Consider the following 13,823-nt stretch of genomic DNA (forward strand, 5'->3'; position numbering starts at 1 on the left):
CTTGTGGTTCATTATACCAGATAGATGATTTCCTCTTTAGTGGCGCAACATGGCCCGTTGGCGGAGCAGTTTTGCATGGTGGCCACTGGGTCCCTCATTCATACTCTAACCAAATTCTACAAGTTCAATGTTATTGCGGCTAGAGATGCCAGTTATGCACAACACTGGCTAAGTGTACCCTCTCTTATGTGCAGCTTTGGAATGTTCCCATAGTTGGCAGTGTGCCTCAGAATGAAAAGTGAAAAGAGAATTTTTGTACTTTGCTTTCTGGGGGAAACTGCGCTCCCACCCTTTGTTCCCTCCATTTACTGGCTCTGGTTTGAGTGTTACTTTGTATTTGTCTTTAGAGTCAGGTGCCTGCTCCTTCACAGCACCCCCATGGTTACCAGTGTCCTACAGAAGGATTCATTTGATGATCCTTTTGTTTTTACTATGCAAACCTACAGTGGTAATTCCTCAAGGCTTTGTCTTAAGACATTTCTTTTTATATATATCTATATATCTATATCTATCTATCTATATATATATATATATATATATATATATCACACACGTAGTATTGAGTGGCACTCTCAGGACTATAATAAAGAACGGGTCCTCAGCCCATCAATAGTTTGCAACGTTTCGGTAATTTTGTTTCAACCGTCGTCAGGCATAATAACATATAAACAGACAATCTTACCTTTAAATAACACAGAGAAAACACGTGTACTGGCCACAGGATGCCCAGAGCCCTGGACTTCCTCTGACGTCCGTCAGAGCTGACCTCATCAATTAACATCAATTAACATTTAACCCTGCACCGTGAGACAAATGGAAAGCTGGAGAAAGTAAAACAGACACATAGTCTATTACTATATAAGTGAATCCATGTAGGGAAACTTATACAAACAAAATAACAATAAATGGAAACAATTAATGAAACAGTGTTATCAAACAGGATACATAGCAAGAACATTGAGCTACAATGAGAAAAATACCAGCAAAAACATGCACTTACAGAAAGCTGCTGAATGATCACGATTCATTCAGTCCGTTTGGAGTAAGGGTGTTCAAACGATAAATCCAATGCGTCTCACATTGCAATAACTTTTTATTTCTGTCACCACCTCTTTTGTTATCTGGGATGTGGTCTATCATTTTGTAACGTAGACTGGGTAAAGTATGATTAAACTGTTTAAAATGTTTGGCCACTGGCTGGTCTATTGTTTTACCTTCAAGAATTTGCTTGATACCACTGCGGTGTTGTGTCATGCGCCATTTAAAAGAACAGGAGGTCTTGCCAACATAAAAAAAACCCACAAGGGCACCTGAAATAATATACAACAAATCTAGAAGTACATGTTAAACTGTGAGTGATTTTATTGGCTTTACCAGACTGGGGGTGATAGAAAGTGTCCCCAGTCTCCATATATAGGCAGGTAGTACAACCAAGGCATCGAAAATTACCTGGTTTCCTGCTTAAAAAATTAGCTGGTATGGTGGGCTTAAATTCAGAGATGTCGGAGTGTACTAATAAATCACGTAGATTACGTCCCCTACGATAACAAGGAGTTAATCGTTTGGAAGCAAGAGAGGACGGTGCTTGATCAGCCTGTAACACGGGCCAATATCTCTTAGCACATCTAGTTAACTTTACTAGCAGTGGAGAATTGGTTAACGAAGATAATCTTGTCCTGTACTTCTTTTGTGGTACTGCCATCCTGTTTAATTTTAGGGGCTGCTAATGCTCTTTTCTTAGCATCCTGTAGTAATCTATTAGATTAACCCCGTTCAAGGAATTTAGAAATGAGTTTTTCCATCTGCAGTAATTCTTCTGATGTATCACTGCAAATGCGGTGTATTCTTAGTAGCTGTGAAAATGGTAAACCCTGTATCAGGGATGAGGGATGATGACTAGAGGCCATGAGAAATTTGTTGCAATCTGTGGGTTTAGTATAAACAGAGGTCTTAAAGCCTACAGAATTGCGGGTAACATTCACATCTAAGAAGTGTATACTCTCCCTCTGTATATTAAATGTGAACTTAATATTCTCGTCACGTGAATTACTGCAGATGGAAAAACTCATTTCTAAATGTTATTTATTAGTACACTCTGACATCTCTTGGGGCAGTACGGATGGTGTAATGGTTAGCATTACTGCCTCACAGCACTGAGGTCATGGGTTCTATTCCCACCACGGCCCTAACTGTGCGGAGTTTGTATATTCTCCCCGTACTTGCGTGGGTTTCCTCCGGGTACTCCGGTTTCCTCCCACAATCCAAAAATATACTGGTAGGTTAATTGGCTCCCTACAAAAAGTAACCCTAGCGTGTATGTGTGTGCTTGTACATGTGGTAGGGAATATAGATTGTAAGCTCCACTGGGGCAGGGACTGATGTGAATGGCCCAAAATTCTCTGTACAGCGCTGCGGAATATGTGTGCGCTATATAAATAACTGGTAATAATAATAATCTCTGAATTTAAGCCCACCAAACCAGCTCATTTTTTAAGCAGGAAACCAGGTAATTTTCGGTGCCTTGGTTGTACTACCTGCCTGTATATGGAGACTGGGGACACTTTCTATCACCCCCAGTCTGGTAAAGCCATTAAAATCACTGACAGTTTAACATGTACCTCTAGATTTGCTGTATATTATATCAGGTGCCCTTGTGTTTTTTTTTATGTTGGCAAGACCTCCTGCTCTTTTAAAGAGTGCATGACACAACACCGCAGTGCTATCAAGCAAATTCTTGGAGGTAAAACAATAGACCAGCCAGTGGCCAAACATTTTAAACAGTTTAATCATACTTTACCCAGTCTGAGCCCTGAGGAAGACCTGTATCGGTTGAAACAGCTGTTGGGCTGTGCCTGTATGTACACTTGTCACCTTGATATGGAATAAATCTTCTTCGTTTTCTCATCCAAACCGTGAGTGCTGGCTTGTTTTGCTTTTTCCAATGAGCTTGAAAAGCGAGTGCCTATATATATATATATATATATATATATATATATATATATATATATATATATATATATATATATATATATATATATACTCTCGCACCGTGTGTCAACACCTTGCGATTTCGATGCGTGTTCCAGTGGGATCGGCATCGCAAGGAAAAATATTGTGCGAGCAGGGCCAATATTGACTATATCGAAGGTTCATGCCTCTGGCCACAATATAATCAATATCGGCCGCTAGCCTACATCGCATTGTGTGTAGGCGGCATTAGGGCATATTATGGTAGATGTTTTGCTCAAACACTCAATTTATTTTTTGCACAGTTCATATAAAAAATTTTGTCCACATTAGTGGACATCGTGCAATAAAAAGATACATACTACATGCTAGGCTTGTCCTGGCATATAGTCCTAACCTAAATATGTTGCTCACATAATAACCATATATGTCCTGGGTGCTTTTCACACTTTCACAACAAACGTAAAAAAATCTGTCACATTCACTTCGCAAAAGTGGGAAAAGGCTAAATTTCTATGTGTATGAAGCATAATTAGAAGTAAAGTTAAATATTTGCGTTATTAACCCTGATATAAACCAGACATTTTTGTGTCTGGACATATACAGTATATATCCATAAATAGGCATAAAAAATTAGTGTGGATTTCAACTTAAAGGCTTTTTTGTTTTTGTAGAAAAATAAAACCTCATTAAAACAGGCATTGTTTTTTTTAACTTTTACCTCACTTTTCTGCAAGCCCTCCCCAAAAAAACTATAATGGTTAAAATACTGCTACCCATAATAGGGCATTTTTTTATGTTGAAGATGCATGTTGCCACTCAAGTGGACATGCGTATTATTATTATTTTTTAGAGTTTTCAAAAATCCTGCCTTAGGTTATCCTAATTTATGCATGAAAGGGTAAATAGATTGGCTTAATAGGAAGGTGATTGTTTTGTATAAATGCGATGATGATGTGGGCATGATCAATTGAGAATTAAATATGTTGATAGAAAAAGTGGTAGCTTGCACATCTCCCCCAAGGTTACTCCTTTTGTTTCATCAAGTGCAATAGGGAAGTCTCAAATCTATGTTTAGGGTACCTACTAATTAGGGTTCCTTCTATTGAAAAAAAATGTAATTGTTATATAATTTGGATAGTCTTCTGCATCTAATTAGTAATGTCCCTCTCAGTACCTATCTCCCAGGGTCAAACTTCTAATATCTCAGTGGGAGCTCCTAGGCCACATGCACCAACAGCCTTTGCAGCAACCACTTCAGTAAGGCAACTGAATCAGGCTCATTCCCAGACTTCCCAGCATGCAGTTCAGCAGAATGTTATGTCTCCGAGGCTGGTACTCAGTTCTCAGGCCAGACTTCCAAGTAAGTTTTTTTTTTTTTTTTTAATTGCGAAGTATTTAATATTGCCCATGAAACCACCTTCTTTTGTAACGTTTTTTTTATAAAAACAACGCATATAGTAAAACTCATATATATTGACAGAACCCAGTAAACCTTTGACGCTCACTCCAGCTGTTATTAAACCTATGTCTCCAAGAGCATAATAGGAATTCTAGTTTAGCTACAGCTGGTGAGCGTTTACAATTTCTTGATAAATAATACACTATTTCTCTTTCTGCAGTAGGGGAGGGGGTGGGGCATCCTAGGTTATCTTGGGTTGTATTCCATCACTAGGTACCATGGCAGAAAATGGATCCCTCCAATGTCTCTTTAGCTATTCTCGATTTTCTAGTGCACTGCACAGCAGGTAGCCACAGAACTTTATCCATTCACCTGCTCCCAAAGTGGGAGTCCCTCACCACTACATCTGCCCTCGGCCTGAGCAAACAGCTAAACAGCCGTTTAGGGCAAGGAGGAAATTATTTAACTTTCTGAAGGACAGTTTGCATTATTCAACACGAGTATGTGAGGATGCTTCTGCCCGAATGGTACATGACTACATGCAAAATGTGCTGACCTGCCTTAGGAGGGCAAGAACTGAGCTCTGCCATGGTCTGTCCAGTGGGATCTTGGCTCACAGCATGGCTTGCAGCACACCTGGAAACCCAATAACAACCCTTAAGCAAAAATGTGACAGCAGCCTGTCATTGATTTCTGTTGGTACCCACAGTTCAATCTACACCTAAAATACAATGGTCTATTGATTCTGCTGGCTTTCCCCATCTCTGAACAGCCCCCAACTCCGAAGTCCTGTTTTCCTCTTTGCTGATTTTTGCGCTGGCTGTATTTGTGTAGCTCATGGGTCTTCAGCCTGTGGCCCTCCAGCTGTTGTGGAACTACACTTTCCAGCATGCCCAGCCACAGTTTTGATAGTAAGGCATCTTAAAACTGAGGCAGGGCATGCTGGGATGTGTAGTTCCGCAGCAACTGGAGGGCCGCAGGTTGAAGACCTATAGTGTAGCTTATCCCAAAAGTGACAAATCTGCTCATTCCTTTTCAGATGGGTCAAGGTAGGTCTGGCATGATGTTATATTTTACTTTTGAGAGTCAGCTTTAGAGGAGGCCTGCACCCATGCCCCTAGTGGTTAACTCTACCATACCATGCTACATTGCTTGTGGGGCAACTGGTCCATCTCTGCTTTACTCGTGCTGCTCCACAGGCTCTGGAAACACCCCTGGAATAGTCAATGTTGTGGAAATTCCAGAGTCCAGTCTTTTGCACTGTGGTCTGAAGTTTTTAGAGTACTTAAGGTTCTCATAATTGTTGAAGACAAAAGATTATGTGATTAATTTACTTTCTAATTAGGCATATTACTTGGTATTGGTTCAAGTTTGCTTCTGTTTGTTTGTACTTGGCCATTGCTGCTTCCTGGAAGCCCCTCTAATGTCTGTTTCTGTTGGTTCTTGCAGGTGGGGAAGTAGTAAAAATTGCTCAGCTGGCTACATCTGGTGCATCTCAGGGTCGTATTGCTCAGCCGGAAACACCAGTTACTTTGCAGTTCCAAGGAAACAAATTCACTCTGTCCCAGAGCCAGTTGCGGCAGCTCACTGCTGGCCAGCCACTTCAGCTGCAAGGTAACCTGGGCAAAACCCATTGCCTCATGGCTTGTTCTCATTGTGATGACCACTCACATACAAGTGTGTGAATTTTGCATTATTTTGTGTTGCCACTTGGGGACCACACAATGGCAGAAATGTCATTTGAGGAAGACATCACTCATATAAACTGAGTAGGGCTCTTATGTATAGGGAAATGTATCCTTATTTAGAAATTAATGATATTAGATGTAGCCAGTATTAAGTTTGTATATACAGGTTGAGTATCCCATATCCAAATATTCCGAAATACGGAATATTCCGAAATACGGACTTTTTTGAGTGGGATAGTGAAACCTTTGTTTTTTGATGGCTCAATGTACACAAACTTTGTTTAATACACAAAGTTATTAAAAATATTGTATTAAATGACCTTAAGGCTGTATGTATAAGGTGTATATGAAACTTAAATGAATTGTGTGAATGTAGACACACTTTGTTTAATGCACAAAGTTATAAAAAATATTGGCTAAAATGACCTTCAGGCTGTGTGTAATGTATAAGGTGTATATGTAACATAAATGCATTCTGTGCTTAGACTTGTGTCCCATCACCATGATATCTCATTATGGTATGCAATTATTCCAAAATACGGAAAAATCCCATATCCAAAATACCTCTGGTCCCAAGCATTTTGGATAAGGGAGACTCAACCTGTACTTAGTTTATGAGGGGAACACTGCTGTTTGTTTATTTAAATATAGTTTATCTTTGAATCTCCATATTTAGTGAAATTGTACAGTTTACATTTATTTGTGACAGTATTTAATTTAAGCCTTTGGTAACCATTTTTCTTTTTCTTCTGAGATTGTGTTATGATGAGTAATGCTTTGGTCTGTAGACGTGATCACATATATTTGTGTACCTTTTTATATTGGATTTTTTTTCTTTGTGTGTTCCTTGTCCCAGGTAATGTTCTACAGATTGTATCTGCCCCGAGTCAGTACCTGCGTCCTCAAGGTTCCGTTGTTCTTCCAACAATGCCTCAAGGTGCAGCTGCTAATGTAGTGAGGAACCAATCCCAACTGGGAGCCTCGCAGCCTAACACTGTGCCATCAGCAGGTGAGGTTACTGCAGCAGGTGTGAGTGACAGGCTTGTAAGTGTCTGTGATGTAGTGCTGTCTGCCAAAAAGTTCTTATTAATATAAAATGTGTATGATTGTGATTTAACTCCTTTGTTATATTTGTTTGTGGTGAGATGGTTTATTTTGTTTGCATTCTTGTCTGTATTTACCCGCTAAAATGATGGTCTCCATAAGGAGCCGTAGCTCTCCATATCCATCCTCCAGTCTCTCTAAGGGGAAGAGTGATAAAGTGGAGAGAGATTTAGGGGTCAATTCATGAAGCAGTGAAAAGTGTGGAGAAGTTGCCCATGGCAACCAATCAGCTACTCCGTACATTTGTATAGTATGCAAATTATAAAAGTTACTTCAATGTTGATTGATTGCCATGGGCAACTTCTCCACTGACTCACTTCGCAACACTGTTCACTGCATCATGAATAGACCCCAAAGTACCAACCAATCGGCTCCTAACTGCCATTTTTTTTTTTTAACACGGCCTGTAGCATGGCAGTTATGGGTTGACTGGCTAGTACTTTATCTCTCTCCACTTTATCATTCACCAAGGCTTAGTACATCTCCGCCTAACCATGATCAGCAGATGCAGTCACCTAAACACATACAACGCTGTGCATGCAGATTTAATTATGGCTGACGTGTTTAATACTGTATTAACCCCTCAGAGTTTAAGGGGTCGATTAAATTTTAGGGGATTTGCCACCAAACATTCTTTGATTTTTTATTTTATCTTTTATTTATTTATTTATTTATTTTTTTTTGGGGGGGGGGGGGGGGGGCTATGCATATATTTACTTGTTGCGGTAGTCTGACCTTCACGAATATTAATGTGCTGTTCTGGAATGGCACATTGCAGCTAAAGTATTAATTGAATCACCTACTAAGTGTGAACTATGCATCGCCACTGTGCCTCTAGTAGTAGCAGAATTGTTGCTGCACCACTAAACGCCTTCACCTTAACTTGGAACAACTTTGCTTTTAGGTAGTGTGTATAGCTGATGATAGATCAGAACTGCTGGGTAATTGGCAGATTGAATCTCTAAGATCAAACAGGACAGTTGGGGGATGTACTGTATGAGTGTTAGCACTTATACAGATGTGTCCTCATACATCTAGCTTTAATTCGCAATGCACCGTGAGATGCCTGATGGGAGTGAATCAACAGTTCCCGTGCATCTGTTTATTTTTATTTTGTATTTTTTTTGTGCCAAAAATGCATCTTATTTGCATGACTATGCGAATGAGACACACAAGCAGACTCTGCTTATTCAAATTATATTTTCCTGGAAAACACTGTAGTGTACCATTTCCTATGCAGATACATCCACAGTTGGACTCAGAATATGTGCATGCCGCATATCATTTTAATCAGCAGAGTCTGCTTGTGTGTCCTATCTGCATAGCAATGGAAATAAGACTCATTTTCGGGGAATAAATGTAAAAAGCACCCTGTATGAGTAAACGCTGTCACAACTAGATGCGACTGAAAGGGCTGTGAAACATGACTGCAGCAACTTGAGAGAGGACACATCTATATATAAGTATAAAGAATACAGCAGATATATCTGTTGCAGGAACAGAGCAGGACATATGAGCTGTGGAACAGTGTGTAAATCTGGTATATAACACACAGGAAAAAGTCTGTTTTATTTTAAGTACTAATAGCCTTTTTTGTGTGTGTTTTTGTTTGTTCGTCTATAGCGCTTCTAACAGCTAAAAATGCACAAGTTGGAGTAGACTCGACAACAAGACCTGCTCCTGCTGTGTTGGGAAGTGCCCAGGTATATATATTACTGAAATAAAGATTAATATGGTCTCTTGAATTCTAGATATTGAATAAAGCAGGGGTGGCCAACCAGTCAGAGGCAAAGAGCCAGAAAAGATCTGTAGTAGACCTTTGACGCGCATGCAGAAATGGGGGTGTGGCCTAGATGGCACAAAGCCACACCCCATTTTTGTGCGCACACCTTTCGGTATGACGTTTGTAGGAGTATGACCTTGTGTCATAACCCTATTTTTAGTCATGTTGTAGAGTGCCACATACATATAATGCCCCAGTACAGTGCCACATACATATAAAAATGGCAATATATGGGTGCCTCCACACTGCCAGAAACATATGTCCCCACAGTGCCAGATACACGTATGCCTCCACAGTGCCAGGTACACACAGGCCCCACAGTGCCAGCGTCCCCACAGTGCCAGCTATGTATGTCCCCACAGTGCCAGCTATGACCCCAGTGCCAGCTATACATGTGTGAACCCTCCCCCCATGCTGCTCACCGCGCTGCTGCTGTTTTGTGAGGGGAGGAGAGCGCAGCACACGCCTCCTCTGCCCCTCACTCTCCGGCGGCGGTATCTCTGTTCAATTAGGCGCCGGTCCATGAGCCAATCAAAGCTTGCGGTCTGGCAGCGAATCAGGAGCCTCAGCTGCCGGTCTGCGATCTCTGATTGGCTCACGGACTGGCGCTGAATTGAAGAGACACCGCCGCCGGAGACGAGACAAGTGCCGCCGGAGACGGGCAGCGGTGGCCAGGAGCCGGCCGAGCCGCCTGCGGCTCGAGAGCCGCGGGTTGGCCACCGCTGGAATAAAGTGGTCAGACCCACAATAATTTCAATTCTATAAATATATAGCAACCACATGGTTCACAGTGTCCCCCAGATGGGATGAAAGAGAAATATAGTGGATCTACCCATGCAAGTATTGAAAATGTTTTACTTTATCTTTCTTAATTTCCATTGAGAAATGAGTAACACCATGTGTGTTAACGTATAAATATCCTCCTGTGGACAGCAGTTTTATATTGGCCTTTTATGCTGTATGTTATGTATAACACTCTAGAATCCTTCAAAAATAGACTCAAGACTTACCTGCTTAGTCAAGCATTTCACTAATGTCCCTTGTTTAGCTTGTTTTGTATTTTGTTTTGTAAATGTAAAGCACTTTGAGTGCAATTTGGAAATAAGTGCTATATAAATAACATTATTATTATTATTATTATTATTATTATTACTGTCTTTTTGCCTCAGTTGTGAATGTTTGCATTTAAAAAGAAAATCAAACAACTTACAACTGTTAGCAAAATAACCTTAACTCCATGCTTACCGTTAATTGTGTTTCCTGTAAAGCACTCTGTTTTGTAAGACTTATTTCTATCTTCCACGCTGGGGGACACTAGTGCTCACATGGGTTATTGGAGGGAAGAAGGGGGCCAAAGGTGCTTGCACTTAATAGACTAGATTAACTTAAAAGGTCGTCAGTGTACTTTAAGTGCCCATGAGATCTGGCCTGTTTTCTGGGGGCTGCGCTGATAGCCCTTAGTTTTAGTGTTACTTTTTCTTTATTTGTAATATGTTTGTTTTTAACTTTGTTGGATGTGTGCTGCCTATTACAGTACACATCTGGAGATACAGCGACTGTGATGCTACCAGTTTGGTGCAGGTGGCAGCGCTGTCCAAGAATGGTGGCCGCCATTTTGCTGGTTTCTGTAGCGGATCTGCTCTTCTATGAGAAGGCCATGCAAATCTACAGCCAGCCCGGCAATGGGCCACAACATCTGTTTCACTTGTGGGGAGCTTTGAGAGGTGCACAAGACTCCTACGGTTTGGCTCTGAAAACTGCATCCGTCCCCAACACACACACACACACACACACACACACACACACACACACACACACACACACACACACACACACACACACTGTATTGCAGTGTTCTGCTTTTCGTTCAGTATTAAATTACTGTGCTTAACATGTTCTGTGTATTGCTAAACCAGTGTACTCTGCTTTTCAGCTGTGTATAACATTTCTTTGCTGATACACAGTAGCTGTGTTTTGTCAGTGTAATCTGCATTCCTTTACCTGCTTGATCTGTTTTTTATTTTTTCTCTTACGTCCTAGAGGATGCTGGGGACTCTGTAAGGACCATGGGGTATAGACTGGCTCCGCAGGAGACATGGGCACTATAAAGAACTTTTGAATGGGTGTGCACTGGCTCCTCCCTCTATGCCCCTCCTCCAGACCTCAGTTAGATCCTGTGCCCAGAGGAGATTGGGTGCATTACAGGGGAGCTCTCCTGAGTTTCTCTGAAAAATAATTTTGTTAGTTTTTTTTTTTTTCAGGGAGCACTGTTGGCAACAGGCTCCCTGCATCGTGGGACTGAGGAGAGAGAAGCAGACCTACTTAAGTGATAGGCTCTGCTTCTTAGGCTACTGGACACCATTAGCTCCAGAGGGAGTCGGAACGCAGTTCTCCCCTCGCCGTTCGTCCCAGAGCCGCGCCACCGTCCTCCTCACAGAGCCGGAAGATAGAAGCCGGGTGAGTATAAGAAGAAAAGAAGACTTCTTAGGCGGCAGAAGACTTCAGATCTTCCTGATGTAAGCGCGCAGCGGTAACGCTGCGCGCCATTGCTCCCACACACAACACACACTAGCAGGCACTGATGGGTGCAGGGCGCAGGGGGGGGCGCCCTGAGCAGCAATAAAATCCTCTAAGTCTCGCATTTATATGTATATGGGCTGCGGAGGCAGTAATTATATAAATCCCCCGCCAGTTTTATACATTTGAGCGGGACCGAAGCTCGCCGCTGGAGGGGGCGGAGCTTGGTCCCTCAGCACTAACCAGCGCCATTTTCTCCACAGAGAACTGCAGAGAGGCTTGCTCCCCGGTCTCTCCCCTGCTGAACACGGTGACACAGGGCTGAAAGGAGGGGGGGGGGCACTTGTAAGGCACAGTGAGTGTATTACACAGTTAATTATATATATATATATATATATATATATATATATATATATATATACACGCTATATTATCTGGGAAATTGTTTCCGGTGTCAGTTGGCGCTGGGTGTGTGCTGGCATACTCTCTCTCTGTCTCTCCAAAGGGCCTTATTGGGGAATTGTCTCCTTAGAACTATATCCCTGTGTGTGTGGGGGTGTCGGTACGAGTGTGTCGGCATGTCTGATTCGGAAGGCTCATCTAAGGAGGAGGTGGAGCAGATGATTGTGGTGTCTCCGTCGGCAACGCCGACTCATGATTGGTTGGACATGTGGAATGTTTTAAATGCAAATGTGACCTTATTACATAAGAGAATGAACAAAGCAGAGTCCAGGGAAAAAGCAGGGAGTCAATCCACAGCTTCGACTGGGTCACAGGGCCCTTCTGGGTCTCAAACGTCCCCTATCCCAAATAGCAGACACTGATACCGACACGGATTCTGACTCCAGTGTCGACTACGATGATGCGAGGTTACACCCAAGGGTGGCCTAAAGTATTCATTATATGATTATTGCAATAAAAGATGTTTTGCATATCACAGATGACCCCTCTGTCCCTGACACGAGGGTACGCATGTATAAGGAAAAGAAACCTGAGGTAACCTTTCCGCCATCTCATGAGCTGAACGAGTTATTTGAAAAAGCTTGGGAAACTCCAGACAAAAAGCTGCAGATTCCCAAGAGGATTCTTATGGCGTATCCTTTCCCTGCACAGGACAGGAATCCTCACCCAGGGTGGACAAGGCTTTAACGCGCCTGTCCAAGAAGGTGGCGCTACAGTCTCCAGACACGGCAGCCCTCAAGGATCCTGCTGATCGCAGACAGGAAACTACTTTAAAATCTATTTATACGCATACGGGTGCTTTACTCAGACCGGCAATAGCATCGGCATGGGTATGTAGCGCAGTTGCAGCTTGGACAGATACCTTGTCAGCTGACCTTGATACCCTAGACAGGGATACCATTTTATTGACCTTAGGTCACATTAAAGACGCGTTCTTATATATGAGGGACGCTCAAAGAGACGTTGGGCTGCTAGGTTCGAGAGCCAACGCCATGGCGATTTCTGCTAGGCAAGCCCTGTGGACCCGCCAATGGACGGGTGATGCCGACTCAAAGAAGCATATGGAGGTTTTACCATACAAAGGTAAAGTTTTATTTGGGGAAGGTCTCGCGGAACTGGTTGCCACAGCTACCGCGGGTAAATCTACCTTTTTGCCTTTTGTTCCCCCACAGCAAAAGATAACTCCACAATATCAGATGCAGTCCTTTCGGTCGTGTAAGTCCAGAAGAGGTTGGGGCTCATCTTTCCTCGCCAGAGGTAAGGGTAGAGGGAAGAGAACACTTGCTCCGGCTAGTTCCCAGGAGCAGAAGTCCTCCCCGGCTTCTACTAAATCCACCGCATGATGCTGGGGCTCCACTGAGGGAGTCCGCACCGGTGGGGGCACGTCTTCGACTCTTCAGCCAGGTCTGGGTTCTGTCAGACGTGGATCCTTGGGCGATGGATATTGTATCCCAAGGCTACAAACTGGAATTCGAAGAGGTGCCCCTTGCCGATTTTTCAAGTCGGCCTTGTCAGCTTCTCACCCAGAGAGGGAATTAGTGTTTGCTGCAATTCAAAAGCTGTGTCAACAGCAAGTGGTTGTCAGGGTTCCCCTAGTCCAACAGGGGGAAAGGGTACTATTCAACCCTGTTCGTGGTCCCGAAGCCGGATGGTTCAGTCAGGCCCATTTTAAATCTAAAATCCCTAAACCTGTACTTGAAAAAGTTCAAATCCAAGATGGAATCGCTCCGGGCGGTGATCTCCAGTCTGGAAGGGGGGGATTTTATGGTGTCACTCGACATAAAGGATGCATACCTTCATGTCCCCATATATCCTCCTCATCAGGCGTACCTGAGATTCGCTGTACAGGACTGTCATTACCAGTTTCAGACGTTGCCGTTTGGGCTTTCAACGGCCCCGA

General features: G+C 42.7%; 1 protein-coding gene across 4 annotated transcripts in view; it reads left to right on the forward strand.

Annotated features, from left to right (window-relative positions):
• EP400 (E1A binding protein p400) overlaps nt 1-13,823 on the forward strand; it is a 359,367-nt gene that overhangs the window by 145,180 nt on the left and 200,364 nt on the right. For 3 of the 4 annotated variants that reach the window (XM_063964664.1, XM_063964662.1, XM_063964663.1), the window contains exons 21-24: nt 4,142-4,330; nt 5,819-5,983; nt 6,914-7,066; nt 8,785-8,864. In XM_063964664.1, the coding sequence (XP_063820734.1) occupies nt 4,142-4,330; nt 5,819-5,983; nt 6,914-7,066; nt 8,785-8,864 (587 nt within the window). The remainder of the gene's footprint in view (nt 1-4,141; nt 4,331-5,818; nt 5,984-6,913; nt 7,067-8,784; nt 8,865-13,823) is intronic. The other variant, XM_063964665.1, reaches the window with a different exon arrangement.

Source organism: Pseudophryne corroboree, chromosome 1 (genome assembly GCF_028390025.1).
Source record: "Pseudophryne corroboree isolate aPseCor3 chromosome 1, aPseCor3.hap2, whole genome shotgun sequence".
Taxonomy (NCBI): Eukaryota; Metazoa; Chordata; class Amphibia; order Anura; family Myobatrachidae; genus Pseudophryne; species Pseudophryne corroboree.